Source organism: Trichosurus vulpecula, chromosome 7 (assembly GCF_011100635.1).
Source record: "Trichosurus vulpecula isolate mTriVul1 chromosome 7, mTriVul1.pri, whole genome shotgun sequence".
NCBI lineage: Eukaryota > Metazoa > Chordata > Mammalia > Diprotodontia > Phalangeridae > Trichosurus > Trichosurus vulpecula.
The window spans coordinates 236,718,187-236,735,861 of NC_050579.1; the positions used below are offsets into that span (position 1 = coordinate 236,718,187).

Below are 17,675 nucleotides of genomic sequence, written 5' to 3' on the forward strand. Positions count from 1 at the left end.
TTGGTATTTAGAAGAATTCTTCTATTTATGCCAAGCATAATTGGTTCTTTGTCAACTTTCTATTTTTAAGGACAATTTATTCTGCTATTGGGATTGAACTGGCATCTCACGGGTTTATAGTTGCTGCTGTAGAACACAGGTATGTATGTGAATTTCCTTTGTTGTGTGGGATTTCTTTTTTAGCCAACTCAAAAAGGCATTTTTGATGTGCATTTTTCTTATGGGTTGCATTGATTTTTCTGTGCGTAAAACTTCTTAAAATTTCATGTAATCAGAAATATTAAAAAAACATATTTAGTGTTTATATCCATACCACTGACTTTTGGTGAACCTTAGAAAGGAATTTTCAACTCTGGTTTAAAATGTGTGTGTAGTGGATGGAGCCCAAAGTACTGGACTTGGAGTCAGGAGAAATTGAGTTCAAATTCTGCCTTGGACACTTCATAGCCTTGTGACCCTGGGCAAATCATTTAACTCTGTTTGTCTCAGTTTTCTCCTCTGTGAAATGGGAATGATAATAATAGCACAGCACCTAACATTCAGGGTTTTCAGAGGATCAAATGAAATACTAAGAGTTGAAAAGAGCTTTGCAAACCTAACATGCTGTATAAATGCTAGGTACCTATTAGTTAGATACAAAAAAAGTATTAGCTTATCCTGGAAGATCAGAAGATCGTTGATTTAGAGCTGAGGAGAAGAGAATGTTTCTAAAGTGTTTTGTAAATCTTAGAACATCGTATAAATGTATTACTGCTGTTGTCATTGTGGTTCAGTTGTTTTCAGTCGTGTCTGACTGTTCATGACCCCGTTTGGGGTTTTCTTGGCAGAGATACTGGAGTGGTTTCCCATTCCCTTCTCCAGCTCATTTTACAGAGGAGGAAACTGAGGCAGTCACACAGCTAGGAAGTATCTGAGGCCAGATTTGAACTCATGAAGATGAGTCTTCCTCACTCCAGGCCTGGCACTCTATTCACTGTGCCACCTAGCTGCCCCATCTACCCATCAGAAAGCTATAAAGCATGATGAGATTGTACTAGAAGATAAGATCGTAGATTTAGAGCGGGAAGGGTGCTTAGAGGTCATCTAAACCAACCCTCCACATTTTATGGGTGAGGAAACTAAGGCCAAAGCGATTAAGCCTAAGGTCACTCAGAAAGTAATTATCAGAGCTAGAATTTGAATCCTACGTCCTCTGACTCTGAAACCAATGTTACTGCTACTTCACCCCCAACTAATAGTCTGAGAGGACATAGAAGGTTTTCACTATCTAATTTAAAGTCATGTATTCTACATAATACTGCCACTCACAAGCATGTTTTCTAATAATGTCACTAAAACATTATAACCACAGCCCAACTTCACGTCCACTATCCTACTATGCCATAGTTAGGCACATTTCAGCTTAGTAGTACCCTATTCTACTCCACTGCTACCGTGGGTGGCTTTTGCTGTGCCTGAACTTGCTTCCACACCCAGGAGGTTGCTATGCTATTAGACCTATCCCCCCACTCCCTCACCCCCACTCCCACCCCCTATCATTGTTTTGTGTAACAATGTGTTTGCACAGAAATACTAGTCCTCACGCTGGTATGCCAACGTTCCTTTAGAGAAGATGTTTCCAAACTTATTTGGCCTACCAGCCCCTTAAAAAATCAGTCAGCACCCCCCTGGAAATCTACTTTCTTTTACCCTTTAATGGTATTTTTTTTAAATTTGCATCATTTCAAAAAATACATAAGATATATAATTTTTAAATGATGCATCTTACATTTAATGATTTATTGTAAATTTGTGGGATTTTTCCTGCATTGAAATTTTGATGATGCAATATTGTGTCATGTAACTATATAGTATCATATTGTAAATAAGTCATTACATGCACACATTCCTCAGAATGCATGCTAGACTTCCTGACGATGCTCAATAGGTTCAGCTGCCAACACTTGTTTGCTAAGGAATGTTGGCTGACTTGACCACTGATGGGTTATAACTTGCATTTTGTGTGTTTATTTGGAAAATAATGTAATCACCACAACTTTACCTCTGTTACACAACAGATGAAATGTACAAATGTTTTTTCTAAATTTTCTTCTCTTCTTTCATTATGTTCGCACTGCCCCCTTATTTTTTATTCAATGCCCTGCAACTGTACCCTAGGCTACTACCACACCCTCTGGATCGTTCCAGCGCCCCCCAGAGGGCAGTATTGCCCACTTTGGGAACCTCTTCTAGGGACCTTTTTTTATTATTACCATTTTAAAGTCAAAGCATTAGAATAAAAAAAGAGCTGGAAGGTTGGGATGGAGGTAAGAAAAATTGCTATGAAGGGAAAGGAAGAAAAAGCAAATGGAGTGATGCTTTTTCCATATCCTAGAGATGAATCGGCGTCAGCAACTTTTTACTATGAAAATGAATTTGCTGCAGAAAGAGATAATAAGTCCTGGCTTCCCTACAAGCATCTCCAAACACAAAGTACGGAGTACATTCAACGTCATAGACAGGTATGGTCCGGGGAGGAGCTGAATAAGGGGAATGTAGTTGTGCATGTAGTATACATGCAATTTAATTTAATATAATTTAATTAATTAATATAATTTAAATTAATTTAATTTAATATTTAACATGCTATATCCAAGCTACGGTCTTATATCCTGTTCTCCATGGCCAAATTCTCAAGACTGTTCCTTATAAAATTTCCATTTCATAATATAAACAAAAAGAACCAAAATCGTAGCAGATGGTACCATATTTGTTGGGAGTTTTCTGCTTGGAGTCCAGACCTGTGATGTCATCTATGTGTGGAAACTCTGTCCCCAATGCAGACCAGTAATGAATCTGTACCTTACTTAGCTTTAGAGAGTTGCCTGGGATGCTAAGAGGAGAAATGACTTGACTTTGGTTATGCAGCCAGTATGTGTAAGAGAGAGGATTCGAATTCAGGTTTTCTTGACTCTGAGATTGGCTCTCTCTGCAATAAGCCACATTGCTTCTTATTTGTTGCACCAGGCACTATGATTTGATTTGATTTTTAATACTATTTTTTTCTAATTACATGTAAAGATAATTTTTATAAGATAATTTTTTATATTCGAGTTCCAAATTTTTCCCCCTCCCTTTTTCCCCCTCCCCCTCCTCCCTAAGATGGTATGCAATTTTATATAGGTTGTATATGAGGCACTCTAATTTTAGAAGTTTAATTGTTAGACAATAATTTGATAGGCTCCCAAAAGCTAGCCTTTTCTCTATTGTTAAACAAACAACCACACATTATTTAGAAAATATCAGCTTGGTGTCTCCATTTTTTTTCCTGTATCTCAAACAAAGAATTAAAGCTTTTATATTGTTCTTTTAATGTGCAATGGTGCTGTTTACTTCTTATAACCATGCCCAGGTACTTCAAAGAGCAGAGGAATGCTCTAAAGCTCTTAATTTGATCCTTGATATTAACGGGGGGAAAACAGTGAAGAATGTTTTGGATTCCACATTTGACTTACGGCAACTAAAGGTGAGTCAGTAACGCTAACTTTCCTTTAAAAAAAATTCAACGAGTCTATAAACACTCATTAAGTGCCTACTGTGTGCCAGGCACTCAGCTAAGTACTGGGGAAGCAAAAAGAGGCAAAAGACAGTAAAACTATGGGGTCTTGTCCTCAGGGAGCTCACAATCTAATGAGGGAGGCAAAAGGCAAACAAATATATACAGACAAGCTACATACAGGATAAGAAGCAAGTAATTAAAAGAGGGAAGGCATTAGAATTTAGAGGGGTTGGGAATGGCTTCCTGTAGAAGATGGGATTTTATTTGTGACTTGAAAGAAGCCAGGGAATCCTCTTGGCAGAGATGAGGGAGGCAGAATGTTCCAAGCATGGAAGCCTGAGAAGAGCCAGAAAAGAGCCAGAGAAAATGCCCAGAGCCGAAAGATGGAGTGTCTTGTTTGTGGAATGTCAAGGAGGCTAGTGTCACATACATGTAGTTTTGTCATGTTACCGGAATAGAGGTTAGAGATGGGACCTGTGATTTCACTGGTACAGTGAGTCAGTAAGTCAACAAGCATTTATTAAACACCTTCTGTATGTCAGATACCACGCTAAGTGCTGGGGATACAAAGAAGAACAAACGATAAGCCCTACTTTCAAGGAACTCACAGCATAGAAAATTTCCTCTATTAATGCAGGTCAGTACCTTCTCTGCAGTTTATCATCTTAGAGAATTACCACAAGCACCAAGAGGTTAAGTGATTAGGTCAGGGTCAGTGTCACCCATCCAGCACCAGAAGTAAGACTTGAATCTGGGTCTTCATGTTTTTGAGGGGACAGCTAGGTGGCACAATGGACCGAGCACTGGGCCTAGAGTCAGGAAGACTGATCTTCCTGATTTCAAATCTGGCTCCAAACATTTACCAGGTACATGACCCGGGGCAATTCACTTAACCCTCTTTGCCTCAGTTTCCTCATCTGTAAAATGAGCTGGAGAGGGAAATGACAAACTGTAATTGCAAGCAAAATGGTACTTTTCACTGTTCTTTGTTGGAATGGCACAGTGGGATCTTTTTTGTCTTGGAATGTTTCTCAGCACCAATTCACTAGTCATTGAATTGTATGTGATGTGGTACTGATGGTTGGAGCTTTCCCACACCCTAAATAGTGAGCCTCGAGCCCTCAGGGCCCTGAGATGGGTATACAAGATCTGAGGTTAGCGTTTGACTTTTGGGAGTACACTCATTGAAAGAGTATGAGTGACAAAACTCTTGGCAAGCCATTGAACCTGTCCCCCCACCTCCCCCCCACCCCCCACCCTGCCCGGCTTTATAATCCAGACACATAGATTTTGGCACTTCTCTGGTAACTATGAGTTGTGTCTATTGCTGTTTGTAATTTTTGTTTATATTTGCCCTGAAGTTCAGGGGGCTGATCTTCCCCCCCTGAACTAATTGAATGATATATACATGTATATATATATATATGTATATGTTTGATTAAACTGAGATTGTTAACCCCTTAAAGTTACTTTCCTTAGTAAAGCAGATTAAAAAAAACCTGTGCTAGCAGCCTTCTGTGTGCTGGTTGTTGGTCTTACACAGCCAAGGTAGCTGCTAGCCACATTGTTGCTACACACAAACCCCTCCGTATCTTCGCCAAGAAAACCCCGATTAGAGTCACAAAGAGTTGGACATGACCGAAATGACTAAGCAGCAATAACAAAGGTTTGGGTTTTTTTTGAGGTTAGGCTTTCTATCCAGTATTCCACATTGCCTCTCATAATAGGTATTTAAACAGTGCTTACACACTAGGTATACACTAGGTGTTTAATGAATACTTGTTGGACTGAATCAGAAGTGAGTATATTATAGGCATGGATGAGGCTTGTGAAAATGCAGTGGTAGCAAATGGAATCCTGGAAACAGCTAGCAATTCAGTTTGGCTGTAAACTGTGTGAAGGGGAAACTGTGTGAAAGCTGGAAGTCAGACTGTGATTGATGGGCCTTGAATTCCATGCTGAAGATTTTGTGGGGTTTTTTCCCATTCGAGGCAGTAGTGAGTAACTGAAGATTTCTGAAGTGACATGATCAGACCTGTGTCTTAGGAAGGTGATTTTGGCGGCTGTGTGAAGGACAGAGTAGAATGCATGGGACTTCAAAATTGGGGGGCTAATTAAGGAGAATCAAGGGAAGAGTTGATGACATCCTGAATCAAGGTTCAAATGTGACCTTTGTATGTAGACATGCAGATGGAGAGAAGGCAATATTACTTATAAAAGTAAAAATCTAAGGTTTTGGCAAGTAATTAAATTGGGAAGGAGGAGGGGTAGAAGGGAGATGGGAAAGGGAAAGTCTGAAGATGTAACCTTGGAATTATCCTTGAATTTGGCTGCCACATCTGTATGCAAAGGTTCATGTCTGAACCCTGAGCCAAGGCCCTGGGAACACAAAGGCGAGACCAAAAAATCGGTTCCTGTTCTCATAGAGCTTGCACTGAACATTTACACAGAGAAGTCAAGACAAGATCATTTGAGGAAGGAAAGAGCTCTAACAGCTAGCAGGATGGAGAAAGGTGTCTTCTAGAAGGTAGCACCTGAGCTGAGCCTTGAATAAAAGCCAAGGGCACTGAGAGGTGGAGTGAGGAGGAGGGTGAGTACTCCCAGGCACAGGGGACATGGAATTATAGAAGGGGGAGATAGGGTCTGTGTTCAAAGAACAGCCAGTGAAACAGGAGAATGCATTAAGGGGAGTAATGTGAAATACATTGAGAAAAGTAGGCTGGAGGAAGATTGTGAAGGGTTTTAAATTCCAAAGTGAGGAATTTTTCTTTGAGCCTAGAAGCAATTAAAGGCTACTGAAGATTTTTGAATAGAGATGGGAGGGTTGCATAGTCACACCAGTGCTTTATGAAAATGATTTTGGCATCTGAATGCAGGATAGATTGGTGAGCTATTGTCCATTCATTTTCAGTCATGTTTGACTCTTTCTGACGCCATTTGGAGTTTTCTTGGCAAAGATAATGAAATAGTTTGTCATTTCCCTCTCCAGTTCATTTTACAGATGAGGAAACTGAGGCAAACAGGGTTAAGTGACTTGCCCAGGGTCACAGAGTGTCTGAGGCCAGGTTTTAATTCATTAAGAGGAGTCCTCCTGACTCCAGGCCTGGGACTATATCCACTCAGCCACCTAACTGCCTAGATTGGCGAGGGAAGGGAATCAGAGCAGGGAGTTTGGAATAATGTGGTGACAGTGACTGAAGAACAAGGGTTGGAAGTGAAAGATGTGGAGACAGACTCAATAAGCCTTGGAAACATTAGATATGGTGGTGAGAGAGAATAAACTTTTCCTTATTTCTGTTGTAGGTATCCACCTTCCATCTGGTGCCCAGGTTCAAAACTCTGGGTAACTAGATATGGATGTTGGTAACTTCAACAAAAAATAAGGAAATATGTGAAAAGGGAAAAGGAAGTGTGTGTGTGTGTCTGTGTGTCTGTGTGTTTGTGTGTCTGTGTGTGCATGTGTGTGTGTTTTGAGGGGTGTATGAGGAATAGGTGGGATCAGTATGTAATAGAATGAGTTCTTCTGTTGAGTTTCAAAGTTAGATGTAAGACTGGAGAGTAGGAGAGATCAGGGCTGATTATACACATTTGGAGATGATAATTGAACTCAAGGGAACAGATGAGATTATTCAATATATCGAGGTAAGTAAAAGCAAATCAGATATTCTCACAAGTCTTCAATGTATTTTTTCTAAGAAATCAAGTTGATTGAAAAAACTCTTATTGAATGAATGTGTGAATATGAATAATGAAACTATTTCATACTCTTTTCTATACTTCAAATGATATCTTATAAAAGCTGTGAGTTTATCATGCTTTTTACACAGGATGCTATTGATAATAAGAAAATAGCAGTAATGGGACATTCCTTTGGTGGAGCCACAGCTATTCAGTCTCTTAGTGAAGATAAGAGATTCCAGTGAGTAAAATAAAGCAAGAAGACTGTAATTTTTTTAATGGTGTGATTGAATTTTGATTTACTTATGACATGCAGGGGAGCTCATGAAGTTTTATAGTCTATCCTAAGTCTTTTATTAAGTGCTCCTTGGAAAGCATCTGGAGCAGGGGGTTCTCTATGCACCCCATTCTTATGCACCCTAAAACACTGTTATTCAACATCCTTTCTTAACTTGTTCTGCTTTTTAACATGGGAAGTAGTTCATCCTTATGCTATTTGTTTTACGGAGTTAGTGCCTATAGTGGGTGAGAAATAGTAATGTAATGATCATCTTGTAAATGAATAAATATTTAAACTTTTAATTTAAATCACTTTAGTTTTTAAAGTTGGGGAGGCATGGGTGTAATAGGGCACTAGACTTAACAGTCAAGAAGAACTAGGTTCCAATCCTGCTTCAGGCACTTACTAGTTAACTAGCTAGCTAACTAACTAGCAACCGTGGGGAAGTAATTTAACCTACTTCTGCCTCAGTTTCTTCATCTATAAAATGAGAAGGTTGGACTTTTGTAGCCTCTATGGGGCCCCTTCAAAGCTCTATAATCTACGATAGTAGGTTGGGTTTGTGTTTGTAGCATCCATGGAGACCTCTCACTCTGGTCTCAGTCTGGTCCACCACATCTGGTCCATCACAGCTGGCCCATCTCCAGGTTCCAGGCACTTTGTATAGGTCAGAATCTTTTCTAAACTATAGTTGATGAGTCCTTCTCCCCCAATGTGTTTTACTTTTTTATCAGTCAGCTAAGTCACACTCAGTTCATAATAATGGGATTTAAAAAGCAATGCAAATAAATAATATAGCATTTCATTCCCTCTTCTGCCCCGCCCCCAGACTTTCAGCTCCATCTCCCACAGGTATACACATACAGTAAAGAATATACTTTTATAGCCATCATATATAGGACATACACACATGGCCAGGGCATTTGCATTGAAGGGGACAACTTATACCTCCAAAACTGCAAAGCTATGGGCATCTTCCACTGAAGTTGCTGGCACTTCTGTGTACTTAATATTGCTTCCCTCACTGCCCTCCACCAAGTGTTGAGCTCTGTTACTCTCTACCAAGCATTGCTTTTCACTTTTCTTCTCCGAATGTTGCTCTCCATGGCCCTCTGCCAGCTTCAGCTGGCCATCAACTCTAATTTTGGTCACCTAATACCTTGTAAAACATAAGTAGGGATTCTGTGGTTACAGCTCTTTCATCACCTTTTTTTTTTAAGACAACTCCAACATCCAGTTGCCTTTCCTCTGGATGAGAGAGGCTATCTCTCTCAGTCTCCTTTTTTTCTACCTCCTTGTGTGCTTCAGCTCTAGTCCCTAGGAGATTACTTCAGAGCCATCTGCAACTCAATTCAGGCCTTCGGTCTACTGGAGGTGCTGTGATTGGTAAGCCTCATCCCTGCAAGGAAGGCGGCAATTATCCTAAATCAGCATGCTCAATAATTGTGAAGCTTGCTTCAATGAGTTTCTCAACTACGTTCCTCTCAGCCATTGGCTAATGAAAATCTCTTCTACTCAGCCTGAGGGTCATATGCTGAGGATCAGGTCTGCTTTTTGGCCTTTTCTTAGACTTTTCTGTTACCTGCTTTTCATTATCAGAAGTCTGCTCAGCCCTGTTATGTCACCTCCTTAGATGAGGTAAATCTCACCAGTGCTCCATTTTTTAAATAGGGAAGGGATTGAGAAACAGCCAGGTAAGAAAACTTTTCATTTCAGTCCAGCTGCCATGTGACATGCTGGCCAGAAAATTCTAAAGGGTTGTTCAGTGCAGATAGCACTACAGTGCTTGACTGTAGAATTACAAGAAGGTCCATGACTTTTGTCTCTCTTCTCCCAGCAATATATCACAGCTCTTCCATCTGACCTCCTTCTATATTAGTCCTATTTTGCAAGTGAGGAAAGTGAGACTCGGGTCTCAATTAGCCAAAGCTGGGATCATAGCTCTGATCTTAATTTCATGCTCCTTTCTGTCACACCATTCCATCCAGATAGAGAGATGAGTCTTCTACAGAGTCAACTGCACATTTTGTGTATGTAAACTGAACAACATATACAACTATTTCTCATTCCTTAAGTGTCATCTCAATGTCCATGAATTCTCCCTCTGGATAGCTTTTAAACATTAAAGTCTCTACCAGCTATTTCATTTCAATTCTGTCATGGTTTCTCAATGACTATTACCTATTTTACACTGGAAGGCATTTTCTAAAATTGCATCTAAAGATCATTGTGAACTGGGAATCAAGATATTGGGTTCTTGCTTCCAACTCTGCTACTAACTAACCTTGGATCAAATCCTTGGACAAATCACGAAAGTGCTCTATGTGCTTCAATGTCCTCTATAAAATAGGGAGGGTGAGAGGATCTCTAAGGTCCTTTCTAGCTCTTTAACGTGTTATGAACGTTAATTATGAATAATTATGAATTCTATGAATGTTAATGATTCATAATTCTGTGAAATCATGATTTGAGTTAACCTGTGGAGGGAGGCAAGCTCCTATTTCATATTTACACAGTAAATAATGATATATCTTGCTAAATGTACCACCAGAGTCATTTAGATGACTCCTTTTATCCTTGTCTCCTAACATTAGGACTATAATGGAATTCTGAACCAACTCTGATGTCAATTAAGGTATAAGATCTTTTTCCTTTTTTTATTGTCAATGAAATGTTCCCAGATGTGGTATTGCCCTGGATGCATGGATGGTCCCTTTAAGTGACGAGCTGTATAGTAGAGTTCCCCAGCCACTCTTCTTTATCAACTCTGAAAGATTCCAGACTGCAGAAAATGTCATGAAAATGAGGCAATTCTACTTAGGTGGTAAAGAAAGAAAAATGATCACTATCAAGTAAGTATTACAGAACAGTTCTGGTTGATTTCCTGTTACAGAAAACTTTAAGCTTAGGGGAAAAATACAACAGAACTTTTGAGATCCATTGGTGCGCCATAGCAGAGTTCTAATGTTGTAGTAGTTTTTAAGACTTCCTCTTTTGTTGATCATGGGGAAAGACACTGGAAAAAGATTCAGTGTCTGGATAGATTTAGAAGTGAATAAAAATCACGCAATTCATGCAATTATATTTTGCATTAGGATACATGCTATTTTTGTTGTTTTATGTGACAACCAGATTAGTTAGGCATCAAGATATGGTTGTTTTGTCATTTCTTCAGTCGTCTGACTCTTCATTACCCATTTTGGAGGTTTTCTTGGCAAAGGTACTGGAGTGGTTTGCTATATCCTTCTCTGGCTCATTTTACAAATGAGGAAACTGAGGCAAACAGGGTTAAGTGACTTGCCCAAGGTCACACAGCTAGCAAGTATCTAAGGTTTGATTTGAACCAAGGCCTTCTTGACTCCAGGCCCAGCATTTGACCCCACTGCACCACTTAGCTGCCACCTAGCTATCCACCTAGCTGTCTAGATACTAGCTATCATGTTATATTAGGCACTTATTTAGGTTTTATCAAATCTAATGCATAGTATCATTTTATAGTTTCAAAGCAAAACAGATGTGAGATTTAAGGAACCTATTTTCCCCAATTAAAGTTGGTATTAATGGGTATTAATAATGTTAAGCAAGCCTGCAAAAATAAAACCTACTTAATGTATCAGAACATGGGATGAAAGGTCACATGGTATATTGGGCAGAGAACCAGCCTTGGAATTAAGAAAACCTGGTTTAAGTACAGCTGGTATTATGTATTAGTAACCATAAACAGAACCTCTTGGTATCACCAGGAAACTCTTTTAAGACCACCCAGAACAAATGCTATTCAGCATTAGGAATTTTCCTCAGCTCTGTGTACCAATTAAATCACAGACCAAAGAAGGAAAGAATTAAAAATGCACAAAATAATAGATTTTCAGAAATGAGAGGATGCTTAGAAATCATTAAGTATTCTTCCCTCCTCTCCCTCCACCACCTCTATTTTACAGATAAGGAGACTGAGTCCCAGAGAAATTAATTGAACTGTCCAAGGTCATATAGCTAGTTATGGGGCAAATTAGAACTAGACACCAAGTTCAGTGCTTTCCTACAATACCACACTGACTATCCAGGCAGAAGTAGATTTACCAGAGAGAATCCATTGTCTTTTTTTCATATGTGGCATAGTCGTACTCTCACTTGGCTCTATTTCCTAGTTCAATTATACCTCATTTTAAAAATTGCTGTTAAAGAAATATCTCTATTGTAATCCACAGAAACAGAGACCTTTTTAAATTGAACAGTTGGATTAGAGGAAGGATGCCAGGATGAATCCTGATTATAGAAGTAGTGAATAACTCTAAGGGCCAATTTAGCTTTAATCTTCATCTCTTAGTGACTCTATAGCATGCTCTGAGACCTAGGGTTGAGATCAACGAGGAAATAGATGGCTGAGGTGAGCCAGGATTCTTGGTGAAATGCTAAGACTACGTAATAACATCTGGCAAAAGTACAAGCAAATATCCATGTGACAGCTTAGACAATTTTCAAAGTAGGAAGATTCCTATTCAGGAATGAGACGGAGTAGAGGCCTCTTACTTGGGTTCTGTGAGTCTCAGTGTTGCTAGGAAACAGAGACACACTAACACCTAACTGAGCAGGTCAAGAGACCGCCTTCAATGTACGAGCCTGCATTTCGGTGACAAAACAATGTTAAGTGTGGAGACAAAATTCTTTTTGAAACTATCAAACCCAAGGGTCACATTTTGAGACATCAAATAGACAACTATAGGATGAAGACATCCTGTGGTTTAAATACAATAATTTAATTAAAATATTTCCCTTTTGGCATAAAGTTGCCTTCTATGGATCCAAGTGAAGGCTTGAGATAGGAAGTTTTTTTTTTCCCTCCTAATTTACATGGTAAGGTGATCTTTGAAATGAATTTTGGAGAAACCTAAAAAGTACTAAATTATTTGTACATCCTCTCAAAAGCTGAGCAAGTTGTAGATCATTAGAAACGACCTCCCTTTTGTCAGCATCTTCCTGGTTATCATTTAGATTTCTCCAAAATTCATTTCAAAGATCACCTTGACACACAAATTAGAATGGAGAAAAAACTTTTTACCTCAAGCCTTCGCTTGGACTCATGAGAGGCAACTTTATACCAAAAGGGAAGAATGTTATTTTCCAGGGAAAATTAATTATTTTGCTTCTTTCCAGGGCCAGGGCTAGAAACGATGTCTCCTAAATTCTAGTCTCTATCGTACAGTGCTACCCACACACTTTCATCATTGCATGTACCTTGTCAGTATGCCACTGAATAGATTTACAGTACAAGTTGGAGTATTCCAGTTCTTTTAGAGGGTGACATTTTCTTGCAACACATATCTGCAGGGCAGGGCATTTTGAGTTTTCCCAGAGGGGAGATGAGATTTACTTTCAGCCACTCTAATTTTCTCATCCCTTGTGATCAAAGGCATCTATTATCTATCTATATGTATTTCTATATCTATATCTATCTGTCTGTCTGTCTATCCATCCATTCATCCATCCATCCATCCATTTATCCATCCATCCATCTACCCATCCATCTGCCTATGTATCTGTCTGTGTATCTATCCATCCATTCATCCATCTATCCATTCATCCATCCATCCATCCATCTATCCATCCATCTACCTATGTATCTGTCTGTGTATCTATCCATCCATTCATCCATCCATCTCTCCATTTATCCAGCCATCCATCTGCCTACCTATCTCTATCTATCTATCTATCTATCTATCTATCTACCTATCCATCTATCTATCCATCCATCCGGCTGTCTGGTCCCCCCATTAGCAGCTAGGTGGCACAATGGATAGAATGCTGGGCCTGAAGTCAGGAAGGCCTGAGTTAAATCCTGCCTCAGACACTTTCTAGTTGTGTGTTCCTGGGTAAGTCACTTAACTTCTGTCTGCCTCAGTTTTCTCAACTCTAAAATGGGGATAACAGTAGCACCTACCTCCCAAGGTTGTTGTGAGGATCATATGAAGTATTTGTAAAGCACTTGGCACAGTGCCTGGCATATTGTAGGTGCTTAATAAATGCTTGTCACTCCCCCTCCCCCTCTCCCACAGCCTCCAACTTATCAAGACTGAATCTTCCTATCTTGCCCTGGCTAGATGTGTAGAGTTCATTCATTAGCCCTCTACTGATTGACACAGTAGCTTTGATTGGCTCCATTTCTCTACAGACATTTGATAAGTTTAAGCCCAGAACAGCTCAGAACTCATAGACTCAAGAGATCTGCCATCCCTGGCAGATTACATGCAGGTACTACTATACCCAACCAACCAAAGGCACTTATTTATGAGACAACTGTGAGAGTGAAATACAATAGCTGAGGAGATCAAATCTATAACTTGCATCTTATTCATACCATGCTGTCAATCATGGAGCAAATCATGGTGGACCCAGAGACCTATAGCATCCTTTATATTACCTTAACATGCTCCACCATTAACACATATGTACTTTTAGTCCATCATGTAATCATTTCTGTCTTTTTTCTTTGCAGGGGATCAGTCCATCAGAACTTTCCTGACTTTACTTTTGTGACTGGTAACATACTTGGATATATATTCTCATTAAAAGGACATATTGATTCAGATGTAGCCATTGATTTAAGCAACAAAGCATCATTAGCTTTCTTGCAAAAGCACCTAGGTAAGAAACTATTATGGGTTCTTTCATAAAATAGTCACTACTTAACACCAAGCTAGGGTGACCTATTTTCAAGTTTTAGTTCTTTTTGAGAACCCCATGATATTTAGTTTATAATTTCAAAATACGACTTTCTTCTAAATTGAAAGAACTAGCAAATCAAGGTAGAAATGAATATGAAATTATTTTAGCAATACAATAAAATTTTACATGCCATGATTCAGTTTACTGTGCATATCTGTCACTGACGTATGTGACCTGTATAGCTTATATACACATATTAAATTTTATTATGCCATAAAATGGTATATTATACACAACACACACACACACACACACACACACACACACACACACACACACACACACGCACACTCACCAGAAGCATTGACATCAAATAGTTTCCTATGCAGATGAAATCACAGGTCTGGAAAGGCACAGATAGACAAATAGACCAACATATGTTCACAGTATAGCAGCAATATATGCTTTATCTCATAGCATATACATTAATCTCTTAAGGCTAAAATTTATATTGGGGTTGATTGGGTCTACTGAAAGCTGAGTCCCTTAAACCCCATATCCCTGTAGAGCAGCAGCTATCCACAGACATAATTTCTTAACCCCACTTCCCTTGTGAGGCTTTTTGAAACAGTTCCTCCCTTAAGATTTTCAGAGCATTTCTACTTAAAATTGCTAGTCACTAATTAATGCCTTCAACTCCCTAATCCAAAAAAATGTGCACATTTGTATTTTTTTCCCTAGGTCTTCAGAGAAATTTTAATCAATGGGACCATTTAATTGAAGGTGAAGATATAAACCTCATTCGAGATAGCAATGCTGATTCAGTTTACATTTCTGAGTGCCTGGAATAAAGAAATGTGCAGTGTTGACCAACCCATTTTTCTAAAAAAACTAAATTATGTTTCTCCGAGCCCATAGTTTTTTTTTTTTAACTATTGCCCACATACTTCTTAAAATATAGACTATGCTATAATCATTAGTTAAGATTCATCTTGATTAAAGTGGCTGAAGTTTATTATTGCTTAAATTCAAAGGAGTTCGGTATACAGAATTCATAGCAGCCTGTATTTTTATTATCCTCATATTTTGAAGTGTTAATGTTTATAAGACATTTCTATATTGTCAGCATTTTCTTTTCTGATGAAAGGCTAATTCAAGTGGTGATTGGGGCCCCTCTCATAGTACAGTGAAGCAGCAGGAAAGACCTATGAGCAAAAATAATTGGGTTGATACTATCTTGATTATCAGGAGACAAAGAGGAAGTAAGGGATAGCAGCGGAAGTTGTTGTCACACTTACTTCCTTTTACGTTTCAGATATGAGGCACTAAACACCCTTGATCCAAGGAAAGAAGGATCAGGGAGAAAGTGCCATTCTGGGTACTGATTGGTCTCTGCCCCAGGTACCCCAGGTGGTATCACTGTCCCCAAACTAATGACTACCAGACACTTAACAGTCCATAGGAGATAGGAATATGAAAAGTACAAGGAAAGACAGCTAGATGGGAAAAGGAAGCAGCCAGATGCTGCTAGTTGCCCCTTCAACATAATCCTTTGTCTAGCAAGGAAGAAAAACAAAACACATTCCATTTTCTGAGCAAAGAATTCCGTAAAGGAAAAAAGATTTAACAAGGAAATATCTATCAGGATAATTATAGTACATATTCAAGAATTTTATGAGAATATTTTCTCTTGTTTTTAATTTTAAAATAAAAATTAAAAGATTGTATATAAAATTGTTATGGGTTAAAAACACAAATACATTATTCACTGGAGCCCAGATTCTTGACAGAAAACTGCTTTTTTGAGATCTTAACCAAACAGTTTCATTTTCACATCAGTATTTTTATCAATGATATTCTGATTCCAATTAGATAGGAAGGGTCTAAGAAAATTGAGGGTGGTGTGGAGTGTGGGAATATAGAAAAATACATACATTGGATCATCAATGCAGAAGGAAACTTGGACATCCTGTAGTCCAATCTGCTCCTTTTTAAAATAAGAGCCAGAAAATAAAGATACCCATTGATTGGGAATAGCTTAAACAAGTACATGAATGAAATGAAATGTGACTGTACTACACAAAACAATGAATGATGAATACAGAGAAGCACGGGAAGATGTGTATGAACTGATGCAAACTGAATAAGTAGAACCAGGACCAACATACACAATGTAATGACTACAATGAAGTAAATAGAAAACAAATGAGGGTGAATGTTGTGAAATTTTAATCTCCAAGACTGAACCCCCAAAAGACATGAGAAGCCATGTCTTCCCCTCTACCATCTTTTTCTTTTTAAGCAGTGGAAGATTGCAGGTTTGGAACACCACAGAAGTCAACTTTCAATGTATTGTGGACCTGTTTTTTTCTTCTCTTTTTTGTTATAAGAGATGGTTCCCTGGGAGGGGCAGGGATACATGGGGAAATGTAAGTGATGTAAAAATGATAAAAATCAATAAAAATCCCTCATATTTTTTCAAAATGAGGTACAGGAAGCACGAGTGACTTTGTCCATATCTTATACAACCCAAGTCTACTGATTACCAACTCCAGTATTCTTTCACCACCAAATTGTGTTTCCTTCAAGAGTCTTCTCCAAGACTCCAAGAGTCCTGAAGCTTGTTAGATTGGACTTCTCCGTTTGTTTCCATGCATCCTGATGCCATATGCTTATTGAGTTATTCAACAGATATTCAGTCTCAATTTTGTTTATTTCCAATACTGGTACAGATGACAAGTCATTCACACCTCCTTATTCAGTACTGCTATTGTCTTTGTTCTTCCATAGAACCGAATTTGCTGGATATCCTCTGGGTCTCTGGTTCTTCCTTTTTTGCTATTTGACCTACCCACCTCCTTTTCTGCTTATCCATTGCTCAGGCAGCCTTTATTCCATTTCTTGAACCCAGATTATTGGAAATACTTATCACCTATACCCAGCATACTTTCTCCGTTACCATTTGGGTCACCCATTATTGTCAATTAAATGCACTGATAATGCAAGTCATTACAATTCCCATTTGAAAAGTAGTTTAAGGTTGATATATTTTCCTCATGAGCATATATTACTGCTTCATTTTTATAAATGAGTACACAGAATGAGGAAGGCTAGTCTGGCCGGATTTACACAAGAAGAAAGTATGGGAAGCGAGGACTTAAATAGTGAGTCTAATGCCCTTCTTCTTTTCCCCACGCTTTTACAAATGTTATTCTACAACAAAGTATATTTCCATAGTCTTGCAATTGACTTAAAGGGGCAGAGAATATAAGACACCGCTGTAGTTATTTGTTGACTGTAAGAAAATATTGGATTTGGTAAAGGAAAATGCTGTTTTAATGGTTCTCAGCCACAAAGTATCTCCCAAGCACATGTGAAAAATTATACAAAATTCCTTGATAAATTCCAAGGCCAGATGGAACAAGCATTTTTAAAGCACCTACTATGTGCCAGGCACTATGTAAATGCTTTACAAATATTATCTCATTTGATCCTCAGAACAAATCTGGTAGATGC

At 38.7% G+C, this 17,675-nt stretch overlaps 1 protein-coding gene across 2 annotated transcripts in view; it reads left to right on the top strand.

Annotated features, from left to right (window-relative positions):
* The window catches only part of PLA2G7 (phospholipase A2 group VII), a 56,929-nt gene extending 40,283 nt beyond the window's left edge, over nt 1-16,646 (top strand). For both annotated transcript variants that reach the window (XM_036768879.1, XM_036768878.1), the window contains exons 6-12: nt 71-139; nt 2,375-2,501; nt 3,392-3,505; nt 7,366-7,457; nt 10,178-10,348; nt 13,990-14,138; nt 14,901-16,646. In XM_036768879.1, coding sequence (XP_036624774.1) covers nt 71-139; nt 2,375-2,501; nt 3,392-3,505; nt 7,366-7,457; nt 10,178-10,348; nt 13,990-14,138; nt 14,901-15,010 — 832 coding nt within the window. In that variant the 3' untranslated portion in view covers nt 15,011-16,646. The remainder of the gene's footprint in view (nt 1-70; nt 140-2,374; nt 2,502-3,391; nt 3,506-7,365; nt 7,458-10,177; nt 10,349-13,989; nt 14,139-14,900) is intronic.
* The last annotated feature ends 1,029 nt before the right edge of the window (nt 16,647-17,675 follow it).